This window comes from Balaenoptera acutorostrata, chromosome 3 (assembly GCF_949987535.1).
Source record: "Balaenoptera acutorostrata chromosome 3, mBalAcu1.1, whole genome shotgun sequence".
Classification (NCBI taxonomy): Eukaryota; Metazoa; Chordata; class Mammalia; order Artiodactyla; family Balaenopteridae; genus Balaenoptera; species Balaenoptera acutorostrata.
The window spans coordinates 79,414,047-79,430,351 of record NC_080066.1 but is presented as its reverse complement, the minus strand read 5'-3'; the positions used below and the strand labels follow the sequence as shown (position 1 = coordinate 79,430,351).

The window sequence follows — 16,305 nt, the reverse complement described above, 5'->3', positions numbered from 1 at the left end:
ATTCGAAAATGAAGTTTAAGTATGATGTTATAGGGGTAAAACCTCTGGAATTCTTAGTTTAATGGTTGCCTAATACTGCCCAATTTCTTCAAGTTCATTCTAAATCCCAGACATCCCAGCCTTTAGAGCTGGCAGGGACATTGAAATTAGCTAGACTGACCATTTCATGTTACAGAGGAGGAGAGTGAGGGCAGATGGAAGTTAAGTGACTTGCTTGAAGTCATCACATAGTAAATTATTAGCAGAGTCTAGTCCAGAATCCACATCTTCTAACAAAAGGAAATTGAATACTTCCACTATTCTGACTTTGGAATCAACTCTTCCTCGAAAATATGTAGGGTTTTGGTAACGAGTGGACTGTCCTTTCCTATTTCCTTTGCCACATCTATTCCCATCTTCCTCACACACTACTCCGTTGCTACAAACAAACAGAGCTTATCAATGAGATAACTGTGTGACCAGTTCAGTTCTGAACTACAGACATGTTGGGAAAAAATGGTGTTGGCATTTGGGAAATACAGTGAGAGAATTTTTGGAAACCCTGATGTAGCTCTTAGAGTAGGGATTTTAAAATGATGTTTTTCAATGGCTCAACCCCACTTTCACCAAAAAATGGTCTAAGTAGGCGGTCAAAAAAGAGGAAGGAGAAACCCATTACTTTACATTATTGCAGGGATCTCAGCTTTTTGAAGCTCTCGTATCTCTCTTGGGGTGGTGGCGGTTTCTGACCCATTTAGAGCAAGTAATACCTATTACGTTTTCTTTAAGGATGTGAATTGAGTTCAGAGGGGTCACGGGTTTGCATAGATCACAGTGTGAGCTGACTGCACAGCCTGCAGTGGCACCCAAGCTGCCTGACACCCCATCCCAGGAACTGGAGTCATGTCAAGAAGCATAAAGGACTTGGAGAGTGGGGACCCGAGCTGTGAACGTCTGCGGGAGGGCCCTGAGGTCGGAGCAGCCTCTCCTCAGTCTGGACCTCACTCCTCACAGTGGGACCCACAGACCGGCATCGCTGGTACCACCTGGGAGCTTGTTAGAAATACAGAGCCCCGGCCTTTGTTCTTCCTGAGTCAGAATGAGCATTTAAGAGATCCCCAGGTGAATCCTGTGCTCATTAAAATGTGAGAAGTCCTGGCTCAGAGGCCTCATGCCAGTGAAATTCGTAGGTAACTAGGGAAAGAGCAGTTTATGACTAAAATAGATGCTATTTCTTTTCCTCCATAGTTTACTGTTGCTCAAGTAAGGGGTTAGCTGAAACCGTAATACAGGGGACCTGGTTCTCCATACGTTCAGAGTGAGAAAGGGACTCATCATTTGTGACCCCGGTCCGCACTGTGGGCAAGAAAGAGATGTCCGCAGCCGTGCTGTGGAAAGGTGGTGACCTCCCAGCAGATGACCTGGCGTCGGGGACCCTTCGGGCACCCGTCAGCTGAGCTCCTGCAGCCTCACTCGCTGGAGGGTGGGAGTAGCTGATGACATGGAACCAGCGAGCCAGCATTCCATTCTCTGGCCTCCTGGCCTCCACGCCTCAGCTGTTTTCCCTCATTCAGCAAAAAAGCGAGACAGAAAAGAAACAAAAACTGGCTGTGAGAAGAGGCCCTGTTAATTAGTAAAGCCTGATACGTCTCATGCGGTGGGTCTGCATTAGGACAAGCCAGGAGGGCCTCGTCCTGTGCGGTTACTTTGCATCCGTCAGGAGTGAGCCTGTCCGAGGTGTCTGCTCTGTGCTCGGGGGAAGTGCATCAGTACCTTTGGGTGAGGAAAAACACCTAGACGTGGCCATTTGTGGCGCTGTTGGGGAGTTTTGTGTTTGTCATGGATAAAAGTTTCCCCTGGCCCCAGGCGACAGTGTGAACATTTCTGAGTGTGGGCGTTAACGAGTGAAAATGTGCCAGCTTGTAAGCAAGTCATTATTTGCAATGAATGGTGGTACCAGGCAAAGACTGGGGTTTTGCTTTTTTCTTTTGTGATAACAATTATGTATTCCTCCTCCAACCCCCCTTTTATATCAGTAATTGGAGCATATGGTTAAAAGTCAACTATTTCAGAAGTAGTGGGAATTCAGCAATTCAGCACGTCGAAACATGCTGTTTGTCTGTTTTGGAAGAATTTTCTTAGTTGCCATCAGTTTGCCAGACCATCCTTGATTGGGAAATGAGGCTGAATTTTTAATGAATTAGCCAACCAAGAAACGTGACTTGCCCTTAAAATAAGGGGTCATGTAATTTGGACAGTACAGTTGCCCTGGAAAGACTGTTAAAGATCTTGTTTCTCTCTTTTGAGAAATCTAGGCTTGATATTGAGCTGGTAAAAATGGGCAAGTTATAGTCTAAAACCAGGTTTGAGGATTTAGAACCGTAGTAGGTAAGCTGGGCAAAGTCCTGACCTTGTGAGAAATACGCCTGGGTCTCGTTGGCTTGGTCATTAATAGCAATATCAGCAACGAGAGTCATTGCCTTGTTTAACTAGATATTTACAGTGGTGTGGGTAGGTAACTTCTTCCCTCTTTTACAAATGAGGAAACTAAGGCTCTCTGAGGCCAGGCCCAGTGAAAGGGGCCCAGAAAGAGGCACAGCCTGGATCTGAGTCTAATCTGGTGGACGAACTGCAGCACCTTCTGCCCCTTCCTCTGCACTCCTAGATGCACATTTTTAGAATTAAAACTGAGAATTCCATTCTTGAGGTGATTTATGTCTTTTATCCAGGCTGAGATAATGTGTACGTGTGCTGGGTGTGTGGGGAGGAGAGTGCTTGCCAAAGCTACAGGGTAGAAATGGCCCATCTTCCTGGAACACCAAGGACAGTATTTGGATATAAAAAGAGACATGGGGTGGAATGAAAGTTATAAGTGTCGACTGCAAAGCGTGCATGCATTTTTGATGGAGAAACCCAAGCCTTGGAAACAGTTCTTTGCGGTCGCTTGGGTGTCTCTCACCACCCCGCATTGGACTTCTCTGCCTTTAAGGTTGCTTGGGTGGAAAATTTGGAGAAGCACTCATGTAAGTGCAAGTCCCGGGCCATCTGGGCCTTTTCCACTCTCCCAGCTATATGTGGTGAAAAGGAATTTCTTAACTATGTAAACCAGCGTGGGAGAGTTGGTGCTCTGCTCTGTTTGTACAGCTGCTCCCCGGCTCCCGCTCTGCTATCTTTCGTGGCCCAGAGGTATCCGTGAATATGCTGGGGAAGGGTTTCTGGAGCCCGGAGAAGGTGAGAACTGGGTTGGGGAGGTGGTTGTCCTCCAAGTGCCTGTGCCCATTGGTAGTCAGTCTTTTCCACAAAAATGTATATTTATTTAAACATTTTTAATACTTCTTGAATTTCATAGTTCACCATTTAAATCCTCACAGGAGGACTTGCAATGGAATACCTCTCTCTGCTGCTTTCCATAGCCCCAGTTCCCTTCTTCACAGCCAGCCAGTGTTACCAGTTTCCTGTGTAACAAAGTACATACAGGTGAAGAAATGATCTCAGGGCAATTTTAAGGGATGGTCCAATCTTGAAAAACAAGAGAACGTAGCACATCTGCTACTTTTGCCTTTGTGGTGATGACCTAGGGTAGTGTTTCCGACCTTTTGGAGTGGAATTTGGAATTGATTTTTGTTAACTATTTCTGACTGCTTGTACGAATGAATAATAGGTAAGATATTAAAAGACACATCCATGTGATCTTTTTTACAAATAGATATTACATAGGGGGTATGATCTGGCTAAATGAATTGTTAGGAACTGTGTGCTCTTTGGTTTTTATTTATGATGGGACATCCTCCCTAGTCTTGCTGTGACGTACAACACTTAAGATCAAAACATCACAGAAATGAAGTACCAGCAATTAATTAAGTGAGGTCAGCAGCGTTTGTCCCCAGTGACCTGTCAGAGTAGATCTTTACCAGCTCTGGTCCTCCTAGAGTTCTCCTGCCTTTGCCACAGTCATGAGATACAAACTTAAGCATTTGGAAAAGGTGGTGCATAGTTCAAAGTTCAGAGTTGGAAGAGCTTTTGGAGTCCCGCTAGACCAGTTTTCTGTGCTGACAAGTCATGGAGAAGAACTTGCTTTGAACAAAGGGATATGATTTTTATTCTTTTAGGTTCCAGCACTGCTGCAAGTGAATTAGGTACGGTTTCAGGAAGAGCAAGGTTATCCTATGGGCTTTACATGAAATAGTGGAGTGGGGGCGTGGGGTGGGGTGGGGACAGGAACAGGGGCGCCGCTATGGAAAGGTTTGCCAATGGAGGCTTAAGTTAAATTTATTTGTAAACGTAATGTGGTTTACCACACTATGAAGACATAGAGCAAAACGTATTATCGTTTTACAAATAGTCAAAACAGGACTAAGTGTCTCAACACATACAAGCTCCCGTAGAGTCACACTCAGCCTGTGAGATTGCGAGCTGGGATTGGAGCAGACCCTGCCACTAGCAGCTGAGTGATAAGCTGCCTGGTCCATCCTCCTAAGACAGATGGACTCAGAATGTGCCCTGCAACTTCCAAACAGAGAAAATACCAAGTTCTAAACGTCAAAACACAGCACAGCGTCCTTTATCTAGCATGTCAGGGTGCCAGGTAGGCCCCAATCCAGTTTAAACCAGATCTGGTTTTCAGTATCCTTGCTCTTCCTGAGATTTCTGGGTGAATGAAAGATCACTGACTGCACGTGGAAGTGTTCTTCGCTTTACCAGAAGATTTAGGCAAATGTCTTTAGTCTCTTGTTCTCACCAGTACCTCGGTGGACCTCAGCTCCTCCATCCCCTCCGTCCGCCTCAGCCTCTGGGGTTTCCTTTGTCCTTTTTTCCTCTTTTAAAACTCAGCTGTATTGAGATACTTAACATACAATTCAACTATTTAAAGTGCAAAACCAATGGTTTTTAGTATGTTCACAGAGTTCTGCAACCATCGCTACAGTTAATTTTAGAACATTTTCATCACCTCAAAAAGAAACCCTGTACTCTTTTTTTTTTTTTTTTACAAATTATATATATATATATATATCTCAATGTTTATTTAAAAAACAGGATCATACACTTTATACTGTTTAACTTTTTATGTATCACATCATGACTTTTTAAAAATTTTTGTTGAAATAGTTGATTTACAATGTTGTGTTAGTTTCAGGTATACAGCAAAGTGATTCAGTTATATTCTTTTTCAGATTCTTTTCCATTATAGGTTGTTAAGAGAGATTGGGTATAGTTCCCTGTGCTATACAGTAGGTCCTTGTTGGTTATCTGTTTTGTATATAGTAGTGTGTATATTTTAATACCAAACCCTGTACTCTTTAGCTGTCATCTCCCAATCTTCTCATTCCCCTCAGCCCTACGCAACCACGAATCTATTTTCCATCTCTATATACGTGCCTATTGTAGACATTTTATATAAATGTCTGTATGTGGCCTTTTATGAATGACTTCTTTCACTTAGCATAATGTTTTCAAGCTTCACCCATGTTGTAGCATGTATCAGTACTTCATTCCTTTTTAGGGCCAAATAAATAGTCCATTGTATGGACAGACCACGTTTTGTTTACCCGTTCACCAGTTGATGAGCATTTGGGTTGTTTCCACTTTTTGGCTACCTTGAATAATACTGCTGTGGAGTTTTTGCACAAGTTTTTGTGTGGCCATATGTTTTCATTTCTCTTAGGTACATACTTAGGAGTGGAATTCCTGGGTCTTATGATAACTCTGTTTAAACTTTTGAGGAACTTTCAAAATGTTTTCCAAAGTGGCTGCACCATTTTGCATTCTCACCAGCGGTGTGTGAGGGTTCTGATTTCTCTACATCCTCCCCAACACTAACTATTATCTGTCTTTTTGATTATAGCCATCCTAGTGGGTGTGAAGTGGCTTGTTATGGTTTTGATTTGCATTTCCCTAATAACTAATGACGTTGAGCATCTTCTCATGTGCTTGTTGGACTTTTGTATATCTTCTTTGAAAGATGTCTATTCAGATCCTTTGCCCATTAAAAAAAAAACTGGGTTATCTTTTTATTATTGAGTTGAAGAATTCTTTATATAGTCTAGATATGGGTCCTTTATGAGATATATGATTTGTAAATACTTTCTCTCATTCTTTGGGTTGTCTTTTCACCTTCTCGTTGGTATCATTAGCACAGAAGGTTTTGATTTTGATGAAATCTAATTTATCTATTTTTTCTTTTGTCACTTATGCTTTTGGTATTGTATCTAAGAAGCCTTGCGTAACTCAAGCTCACGATATTTGCTCCAGTGTTTTCTTTTAGAAGAGATTTATAGTTGTAGATCTTACATTTAGGTCTATGATCCATTTTGAGTTAATTTTTGTGTGTGGTGTAAGGAAAGGATCTAATTTCATTCTTTTGCATTTGGATATCCAGTAGTCCCAGCACCATTTTGTTGAAGACTGTTCTTTTCCCCCTTGAATTATCTTGGCTCCCTTGTTGAGAATCAATTGACTGTAAATATTGGGTTTATTTTTAGACGCCCAGTTCTATGCCATTGAACTACGTGTGTATCCTTATTTGAGTACCACTTGATAACTGTAGCTTTGTAGTCTCTTATCTCTTAATGGGAAAGTTAGGGCAGGAATGGACAATCTGGACTTTTCTCTTGCTTTCCCTGGTCTGACCAGTTACTGGATTCTTTAGATCCCTCCTCAGGTTTTCAACCACACTTAATTTCTCCTCAGTCATCTTGCTAGTTTCGGTAGAAGATGATAAGTCCAAATAGTAATAGAGAAATCCCAGCTGTTGGGCACCATAGTGTTCTCCTAGCAATGCCCGCCAACCTTGTTCTGACTCAGTAGCTTGACTCTGATGAGCTTTCCCAGATGGATAGAATTAAATGGAACACTTGGGTTGTGAAAAGATGCTCTGGTTTCTGCAACTCTCAAATTGGTTAAGTTCAGGATAATACAGCTTCCTGTACTATTACAAGATTTAAAGATCTTTCTGAAAGGCTATGCAAGCAAGTGATTTCAGCTGATAGCTCTCCCAAGTGGGCTGTGACATAGTCTTCGAAGCCAAATCTTGCCTTCCCTGGGCCTTCCTTTCCTTGAAGGCATCTGCAGCACCGTTTTGTGAGCACTGGGTTTACTGGTTTTGGCATCTTCGTAGTAGTGGAGAAATAGAAGATGAGAGGTCTGCTGGGAGAGGTGGAATTCTGGACAAGGCCACTTACCATCACTTTTAAGATGCTGAGCCAAAAAATAAAACGCCTACGTGACATCTGGAATTAACGATAGTCATCCTGTAATTGTCGCCATTCCTGTCTGTTACGGATTGTGTGCGGCACACGCTCATTTTCAGATGGTAGTACCTAGAGTTTGCACCGTGAACTGTACCATAATTTAAGCAAATTTTTTAATTTCCATTTTGTGTTAGACATTAAAAAAAAAAACCCTATAAGCAGAAATTGCCCTTCATCAAGAGCTTCTACTAAGAGGCCCTGCACGTGGTGAGGGGTCAGGAAAGCGAACTCATCAGTGGTTATAAGAACAGGTTCTGGATTCGGTCTGCCCGAATGCATTTTCTCCCACCTGAACTTGGATGAGTTCTTCAGTCTACCCAAGTGCCACTTTCTTTGTCTTTAAAATGGTGATAAGAATAGTATCTACCTCCTAGAGTTGTTAAAAGGTTGAAATTTCATGTCAAGGACTTGACACAGGCAAGGGTCGGCAAAACTTTTCTGTAAAGAGCCAGATAGCAAATGTTTTAGGCTTTGGCCACAAGTCCTGACACAGCTTTTGTAGCACGAAAGTGGCTGTGGACAGTGTGCCCCTGAATGGGCATGGCGGTGTTCCAGTAACACTTTATTTTTAATAACAGGCTGTCGTGTGCCGATCCCTGGCTTAGCACGGTGCCCGGCACGTAGTGGGTTTTAATAAATGCCAGCCATCCACGAAGTTGGCAGCTGTGCCTTGACCCTGGTTCCCATGCTCACCTGTTCCGTGTCTGTAACAGAACATCGAGGTCCTGGCCAGTCGGAGCAGCACCGCAGAGCAAACCCAGGTCGGGGCTGAGATGCGCGCTAAGGCTCTGCAGGAAGAGAACGAGAAGCTGCGGGGAAGCATCCAAGAGCTGGAGCGCACTGCCGCTCGGCTTCAGAGGCAGGTTGCTGACCTGCAGGGTGACGAGGCCAAAGCGAAGGAAATGCTCAAGAAGTACCAGGTGAGGCTCGCTGGACCCCGACCCCAGGCTGGGCAGTGCCGGATCCTTCTTTCCTGTGTGAGCGACTGGAGAAGCAGAAAGGGATTTATTATCATAATGAAGTAGGAAAGGTCAAGGCAAGCGTGATCATCTCCTCTCTGTAACCCATCGCTTTTGTTCCTCTCTGCGTGACACTAACGGGAGACGGGCTTCTAGAGCGGCCTGGAACGGGGCTGACGGAGTCAGGGTGGGAAGCACAGGTACAGGCACAGGAGTCCCCATTTGCCCAGACATAAGATGCGCTCAACCTTTCGACGCTGAGCAGAGGCCTCCGGACACCCAAAAAGGCCGTCTTAACACTACCGTCGGGCCCGTTCTCACTCGTGACTGTCTATTCTTTTTTTTAACAGTTGGTTGACGGTTTCTGAAGTCACGCAAGTCTTAACAAACCAATTATCTGGTTTGCCAGATCTCTAGAAGTGGGAGGCTGTTAGCAAGAGACACGTCCTGACGGCTGTGAGAAAGGGCAGCTGACAATAATAAGGGACAGGAGAAATGGAAAGTGGGGGTGTATGCTCACAGAGGTTCCCCAAATGGTCATCCATCAGAATCACCTGAAAAGCTTTTCTGAAACTGTGTGCTTGAGTCCATTCAATACCTGTTGTTTCCGAAGCTCCGGTGCTCAGGGTGGATATTTGTATTTTCCCAAAAATCATCTCAGATGATTGAAGTGGATGTTGACCTCGGGTTAAGTAGGGAGCTGCAGACAGGCGCACACATCTGTACGGCCGCTGTGTGCTGTCGTGGGCCCATGGCAGGTGCACTGTGCCTGTGGATGTCCCCGGCATGCCTTTCATGCCACCGAGTCAGCTTCCTAGGCGTAGCACACATCTGAGTGTACGCTGACCCCGTGTTTCATCGCAGGGAGAAACTCGGCAATTAGAGGAGGCCCTTGTGCATGCAAGAAAGGAAGAAAAAGAAGCAGCGTCAGCCAGAAGGGCCCTGCAGAGTGAGCTGGAAGACGCTCAGGTAAACACTGAGGGCTGTTGTCTTTAATCCCCCACAGAGGAAGCTCGAGAAGCAAACTCGGAGGGACAGGTACAGATCGCCATTGGTCCTGTCCTTCCAGGCAGCTCCTTTCATAATAATGACCGTCCTGGACTTCAGACTATCTGTCTAGACCAGTGGTTCCTAACTGGGGGACATTAGGCAATGTCTAGAGATGCTTGGTTGTCACAACTGGGGAGATGCCACTGGCATCTAGTGGGTGGAGACCAGGGATGGTGCTAAACATCCTGCAATGCACAGGACGGTCCCCATAGCAGTGAGGTACCCAAATGTCAGTAGTGCCAAGGTTGAGAAATCCTGCTCTGGACGTTACAGAGCCTGACAGCTTTCCAAAGATAAAATATGAATTGTGTGAGGAAGGCCGCCAGAATTGGTCCCCAAGGCAGTGTAGAGTCGGCTCTGTGGCAGAAGCCAATTTCCTTTCTCCTCTGGGCCAATAGACTCCTCAGAGTGCAGTCCTGCAAGATGGCTATTAAAAGGAGCAGGAGGAAGTCATTTCCTTGAAACTAGATAGCTATCTCTGTTCAAAATAGGTAGGTTCCTGGAAAATTAGGTTTTCCCATTTGAAGGTTAGAAAGCCTGAAGTACATTCTTTAAAAAAAAAAAAGTCTGCACTGAGGTCCTAAATAGACTTTGCACAGTGACCTCAGTGTGATCCAGGTGTGTTCTTCCTTCTACCTGCTCTGGGGTTTTAAAGAACCAGCAGCATCAAGCATCCCTCAGGTGAGCTTACGAGGAGGTAAAAGCCAGTGCTTCTGAGCAGTTGTCTTAGAGGCTGTTAAAGTTTTCCCTTCGGACTTGCTTGTCTGTAAGGAGAGGTCGGGAAGGGGCACATGAAAAGCATCAGGAGCTAGCTCAGGATTCATATTTTAAAATGCCTAATTGCAGCTTTCCTTTCATATACAGCTTCAACTCCTTGGGGCTAGAGGAGGGGAACCTGCTTGTACTAGGGTTCACTCAGGTCAGCCACGACTCAGGAGCTCTCACCCCCAAATCTGCACCTTCTCTCTTGCTTTGGACAGAGACCTTGTTTTTGCATGCAGTAAAGCCCTGTCTTTTCCTCATTTTGGTGTCTGACTGTCCTTGCTTTGGATTTCTTTTTCTTTCTTTTTTAAAATCTAGGTCTTTGTTATTAACTCTTGTTTGGTTGATTCTGTGTGGATGGCAGTTTCACTGTGCTGCCGTTTAAGGCTTGTGATGGCTGCAACCCAGCAGCCAAAGTGCAGGGTGTAAATCTCCGAGCTAGTTGGGCACAGAAAGAGAGGAAAAACATTTGTACTCTACAGGGGCAAAAGTGTGCGCCTTTGTGTCACGTCCACACCAGGCACTGGGTGCAGCTATTACAGGCTCTGTCTTTATCATCTTTTGGTCAAACCGGAAAGTTTCACACAGAAGGAAGTGGTTCACCAGCTGTGAATCTGCAACTCAAAGCTAATTCAGCGGAGACAACAGATGATGGCCTCAAGGTCTAAAGATCTTAATGTAATCGCCACCCGCCCCCACCTCTGGCTCACCATCCGTGCCTTGGAAATTATCCCTGACCTGTTACTTTTTGTTCAGGCCTGTTTTCCCAGTGGTGCTGAGATGGGGAGGGTGCTTCGTGCAGCGTAGGGCTGTGCTAGCCACTGGCAACATAATCCAGCAAGAATTTTAAGAGGGTCCAACAGTCTCACCATCATTATCTCAATTATCTGGTCTCAAAAGCAGTGCTATGAGGGACTTCCCTGGCGGTCCAGTGGTTAAGACTTCGCCTTCCAATGCAGGGGGTGTGGGTTTGATCCCCATTCGGGGAGCTAAGATCCCACATGCCTTGCAGTCAAAAAACCAAAACGTAGAACAGAAGCAATGTTGTAACAAATTCAATAAAGACTTTAAAAATGGTCCACATCAAAAAATATCTTCAAACAAAAAACAACACAAAAAAAGTAGAGCTATGAAAAGTGCACCATCACTCAAAAATACTTTGCCTTTTCTCAGTTTGGGAACCAGATATAGTCATTCCTTTAGTTCGATAACTTTTCCTGCATGCTTCTCCCAAAGCTGGCAACCGAAGGGAGCTTAACCCTTAGAGTAAGAGGAGAGAGTAGCAGTTTTTTTTTCCCCTCACATAAGCATTTTACATTTCAGAATCTTTGTGCCTTTAGCAATCTGTTGCATCTTCGTGGATGATAAATGTATTTCTTTACATAGTAGCTGAAGACCATGTGAACTTAGGTCTGATTTATTATGACTCAGTCAGACAGTGGCAGAGGTTCTTAAAGGAGATGCCATTCTTGGTTTGCTTCAGCCCTACCACTTGGTTGAGGATTGTGCCGCTGTGTAGATCTACTTGAACTGCATTCATGGCAAAGACATCTCTGATTCCCTTGAGAAATGGCTTCTGCAGATGGGGAAGCCATAGTTCTTTCCTTCAGGGAGGGATAATGACATATACTCTGTATGCCTGCACCTCCCACCCTAGCGGGCTTCTGTGTATTGAGACCAGAGAAGAAGAAAGCCGCCATGCTTGTCCCGGTCCACGGCTAATGTGTGGCACGGGCTCTGAGGAGACTGACTTCCTTCTGATCAAGCCTCTCATTCCTTTAAGCGCTTCGGCTCACCTGCCACTTGGTTATCGTTAATACGGACTAATCGGGACCTTGCTCAGCCGTATAGTGAAAGGCTCTGCATCCACCGAGATAATGGTCCCCAAGCTCAAGGGCACTCACTATACGTCCAGCAACCTTGTGTTTTGGATTCTCCGACCTGATAAATTTTCCTCACATTTTTGTCCCAGTGTTGGTCAATGGCCTTGTCTGGCTGGTCTTGGAAATACAGTCGCTGTAGCTATAGAGCATTTCACACCTAACTCCTAAATGCAAAGTTGCCAAGTTGGCTGCTTTTCGTGTGAATTTGGGACATATTTTCTCAGCATGGACATACTGGAACATATTTCTTGAATCACTGAAGAGGCAGAGCATTGTTTAAACAGCATTTCTAAACTTTAGAGTATGTTAGAATTATCTGAGTAACTTTCAAATGCAAATGCGTGGGCTCCACTCTAAGAAAAACTGTGATTTCATCAGAACAGGCTAGATTTTGCATTTTATGTAAGCAGTCCACCACCCTTGCCCGGTGATTCTGATATAAGAAATCTTTAGATCACTTTTGGGGATAGGTGTTAATTCTCAACCACTGAGTTTTTATCATATGCCTAATAGTGAGTCTGGACTGTGAGACACACTGAGATAGAAAATCTATTTCTTGCCTTTACAGATCTTACTACCCTGCAGTAGAGGCAAGCATGCAAGAAATGTTTTAAAAATAATTTAGCAAAATTAACTATTCTAGGCAAATGTGTATGCTGGGACAGGGGGTGTTGGCCAGGCCCCAGGCTCAGAGTGGGGGAGTCTGGGGTGTGTCCAGTGACACAGGAGAGCAGAGCCGGTGTCGGGGGGTGGTAGGGGAGCCCTCCCCGAGCCAAGGGTGAAACAAGTGCGCTCACCACGTGGAGGTTGAATGGAGCCGAGGCTGGATTGTCTGCTGGCCTGGGGCCCCTGGGATTGGGATCCAGAAGGAAGAAGAAGAGAGGCTGGGGGATCTGTAGGGGCAGGGGTTAAGCTGGATCCCGGCGGTTCTATGGGAAGGTGTTGATGTCCTTCTGTATTTGTTTTTGTTCAAGAATTGACATTTTCAAAAAAAGAGCTTCTTTCCTGATTGGGGAGAAACTGCCAATATTTCTGTGTCCAGCCAGGGGAAAAGCATGGAAAATATATTGGACATTTACTCTGTGCTAGACACTGGCTAGGTACTTTGTACGTAGTCTCTCCTTTGCTGCTGTGCTGTTGTGTGCTACATCATTACTGTGCTAGCTTATACGGCTGTGGGTCTTGTCTTCCCAGTGGGCTCATAAACTCCTGTCTTTAAATTCTTTATGCTGCCATGGTACTTTAGCAAAGTAAATAAAATCTGAATGAAACATTTTCAAAAAAAAAAAAAGAATTGACATTTTGAGATACATGTTCCTGAGAGTTTTCTCCCACATGAAGGAACCAACCATACCTTGCTTACCTTACCCTGTGTGCTGCTTTTTGCCCCCAACACCACTAAATCAACCACCGACACAAATCCTGGGGGGGGGGGGTTGACCCTCCCTGTGGTGTGTGTCCAGCTGGACCATGGTGGGACTCACTCCTGCTAATTGCCCCCCCCCGCCCCCCCCCCCACTGAACTCCCGATTACCTTTCTTTTACCACCCTCTTTCCCCAACTGCTTTTGTTGACATTGGTTCCCTGCAGCAATCAACTTCAGCAGCCCGGCTGTGCTGGTTGTTTCTTTGAGGGCAGCCCTCCACAGGTGGCTTTTTGGCCCCAGGCCATGTGGCTGACCAGCAGAGCTGTTCCAAAGCTTTGCAAACCAGGAGTGCCTGAAGTGCTTTGTGAGTGTTTTCAAAATGCCTGAGTTACTGCACGTGACAGCAGCTTGTAAACTGTTAAGCACTGTACAAATATAACCATTGTCCTTATACAGCCTCTGCAGGGACACAAGACTGAGGAGGTCCTAAGCAGTACTTGTACTAACCCACATTCAGCCCTCAGTGCCTGATAACATTTTTCTTATGATCTAGCTCCTGTTTGGGTCATGCTCCCCCATTCTGAGCTGTGCCCCTTCGTGATATCCTTATGCCAAAGGCCTTAACACTCGGCCATTTAAAGAAGCCACTATAATCTTCCTAAGATATTCTAGGATTTTCTTTTTTTTCTTTTTAGAGTTGCATGATTTTTACGTAAAGGACATCAGTCTGTATAATGTTGTGAGATGAGAGCCTCAGAGGAACCCAGGGGAAACATCGCACCCAAGATGGTACATTTTATAAGAAGTACTAGTATTTGGTGCTGATTCACTAAATAACCACTCGTTTGTACTTTTCCTGACTAGTGTTTCTTCCATTTAATACCTTCTGTCCATCAGGTTCATCAGCTTGTGGACTGCCAAATTCCTTTCCTTCTATGTGTGAGTCCAACCCATGGATTCTGTTGATTATAACTCCCCCTACCCAAGTGGACTCTTGGCCCACGGGATAATGTTCTTTTTTCTTATAGATTCATTTTTAGCTGTTTTAATTGTGAGAATCATCTGCATAGCAGAGAAAATGCTCGAACATTAGGTGCAATGCTATATATCACAGGATGTCAATTGCCACATGGGTTTAAGTTTGTCTGATGTATAACTGTACCTCAGTTTTCAAGCATGAGTTCTGTCAGGTTTTTGGACACTCTCCTGAATCACCACCTGCAGCAGCCTTGGCCGTTTTCTGTATTTCTGTAATGCATCCTTCGTCTGCCCTTCATTCCTGCGTAGGTCTTTGGTTAAATCAACTTTGCATCTTGGTCCCTGACTTGCAGAGCCGACGATGTCCTTGTGTCTCTGTGATGGCTTCATTTTGATCCTTTTCCTCATCACTGATGTAGCAGGTCTGATCGCTTTGTGGCGTGGCTGTGAAACTCCCTCTGCCACCTGTTTCTGTGGCTGACCTGGGAGGTAGGTGATAGCACTGTCCTTTCCCTGCCATCTGCAGAGAAATCTGAGTCAGGCCACCCTGGAGCAGAAGCAGTTGTCTGAGAAGCTAAAAGACGAGACCGAACAGAAGGAGCAGTTAAGGAGGCTGAAGAATGAGATGGAGAATGAGCGATGGCACCTTGACAAGACCATTGAGAAACTGCAGAAGGAGGTGAGGGAGAGGGCGTGGGACCCAGCCCCCCGTAAGGGCCCGATAGGGCTGAGGAGCCCTGCAGTATGTCTCAGCACAAATGTGTCAGGGATTTGCAGATCCCGGGAAGCAGCTCTTCGGCCTTGTTGATAATCCCAGTCACAGGGGAACTGGTTTAGAAAGTGCCCTCTGGATCCTGGGCCCAGCTCCTCACAACAGCTGCCCGAAGAAGCCTGGCATGTCAGTGCAGACTTCACAGATGTTAACTGAATCAGAACCTCTGCCTTTGTGCGTAATCTGTGCACTTGCACCTATCCTTCTTGTGCAGGAGTATGAAAGGCAGTTTTGTTTTGTTTTTTTTAATTAATTAATTAATTTATTTTTGGCTGTGTTGGGTCTTCGTCTCTGTGCGAGGGCTTTCTCTGGTTGCGGTGAGCAGGGGCCACTCTTCATCGCGGTGCGCGGGCCTCTCAATGTCGCGGCCTCTCTTGTTGCGGAGCACAGGCTCCAGACGCGCAGGCTCAGCAGTCGTGGCTCACGGGCCCAGTTGCTCCGCAGCATGTGGGACCCTCCCAGACCAGGGCTCGAACCCGTGTCCCCTGCATTGGCAGGCGGATTCTCAACCACTGCGCCACCAGGGAAGCCCTGAAAGGCAGTTTTAAAGCCCAGTAGTTGCTGCTCCTCTGCTCACCTCTGCCCTAAAACACCCAGAAGGGAAAAGGCACAGAGCTGATGGAGCCATCCTGAGTATCTGCTGTTTTTTTTGACACCTACTGTGTGCCAGTCATTTACCAGCTATTTTGTATCTAACTAGAATTTTGTCTCTATGTATTGTTTTAATCTTGACAACAGCCCTGCAAGGTAAAGGTTATGGTTTCAGTATTTTTAACTAGTACACTGCAGAGGCCCAGAGAGCATAGGCAATGCCCCAGCCATGTAGCTGGTAAATGGCGGAACGAGGATGTGACCCAGGACCATGGATCTAGCTCCAGAGGATGTGCTTGTTCACACCTCCATGCTACTTCCAAGTTGCAGGAGACTAATCCTGGGCAGATCACGACCAGGTGCTTTGCAGTCTTCGGGGTGGGGTGCCACAGAAGAAAGCAGACGAGACGTGTTGAGCTGGGGCGCAAATCTAGCTCCCTGGTCCCAGATGAAGCATCACAGGGTGGGCTCTCACCCGTGTCACTTCTTCCAGATGGCTGACATTGTTGAGGTGTCCCGCACATCAACGCTGGAGCTCCAGAACCAGCTGGATGAATACAAGGAGAAAAATCGCAGGGAACTTGCAGAAATGCAGAGGCAGTTGAAGGAGAAAACTCTAGAGGCAGAAAAGTCCCGTCTGACTGCCATGAAAATGCAGGATGAGGTAATGCCTGGCCAGAGCAGTTCCTGGTTTACCCGTGTTCAGAATATCCTTCGA

The 16,305-nt window shown here is 45.6% G+C and overlaps 1 protein-coding gene across 5 annotated transcripts in view; it reads left to right on the top strand.

Moving 5' to 3' along the window:
* CGNL1 (cingulin like 1) overlaps positions 1 to 16,305 on the top strand; it is a 204,895-nt gene that overhangs the window by 163,296 nt on the left and 25,294 nt on the right. For all 5 annotated transcript variants that reach the window (XM_057543464.1, XM_057543465.1, XM_057543466.1 and 2 more), the window contains 4 exons: positions 7,940 to 8,146; positions 9,050 to 9,154; positions 14,751 to 14,903; positions 16,081 to 16,251. In XM_057543464.1, coding sequence (XP_057399447.1) covers positions 7,940 to 8,146; positions 9,050 to 9,154; positions 14,751 to 14,903; positions 16,081 to 16,251 — 636 coding nt within the window. The remainder of the gene's footprint in view (positions 1 to 7,939; positions 8,147 to 9,049; positions 9,155 to 14,750; positions 14,904 to 16,080; positions 16,252 to 16,305) is intronic.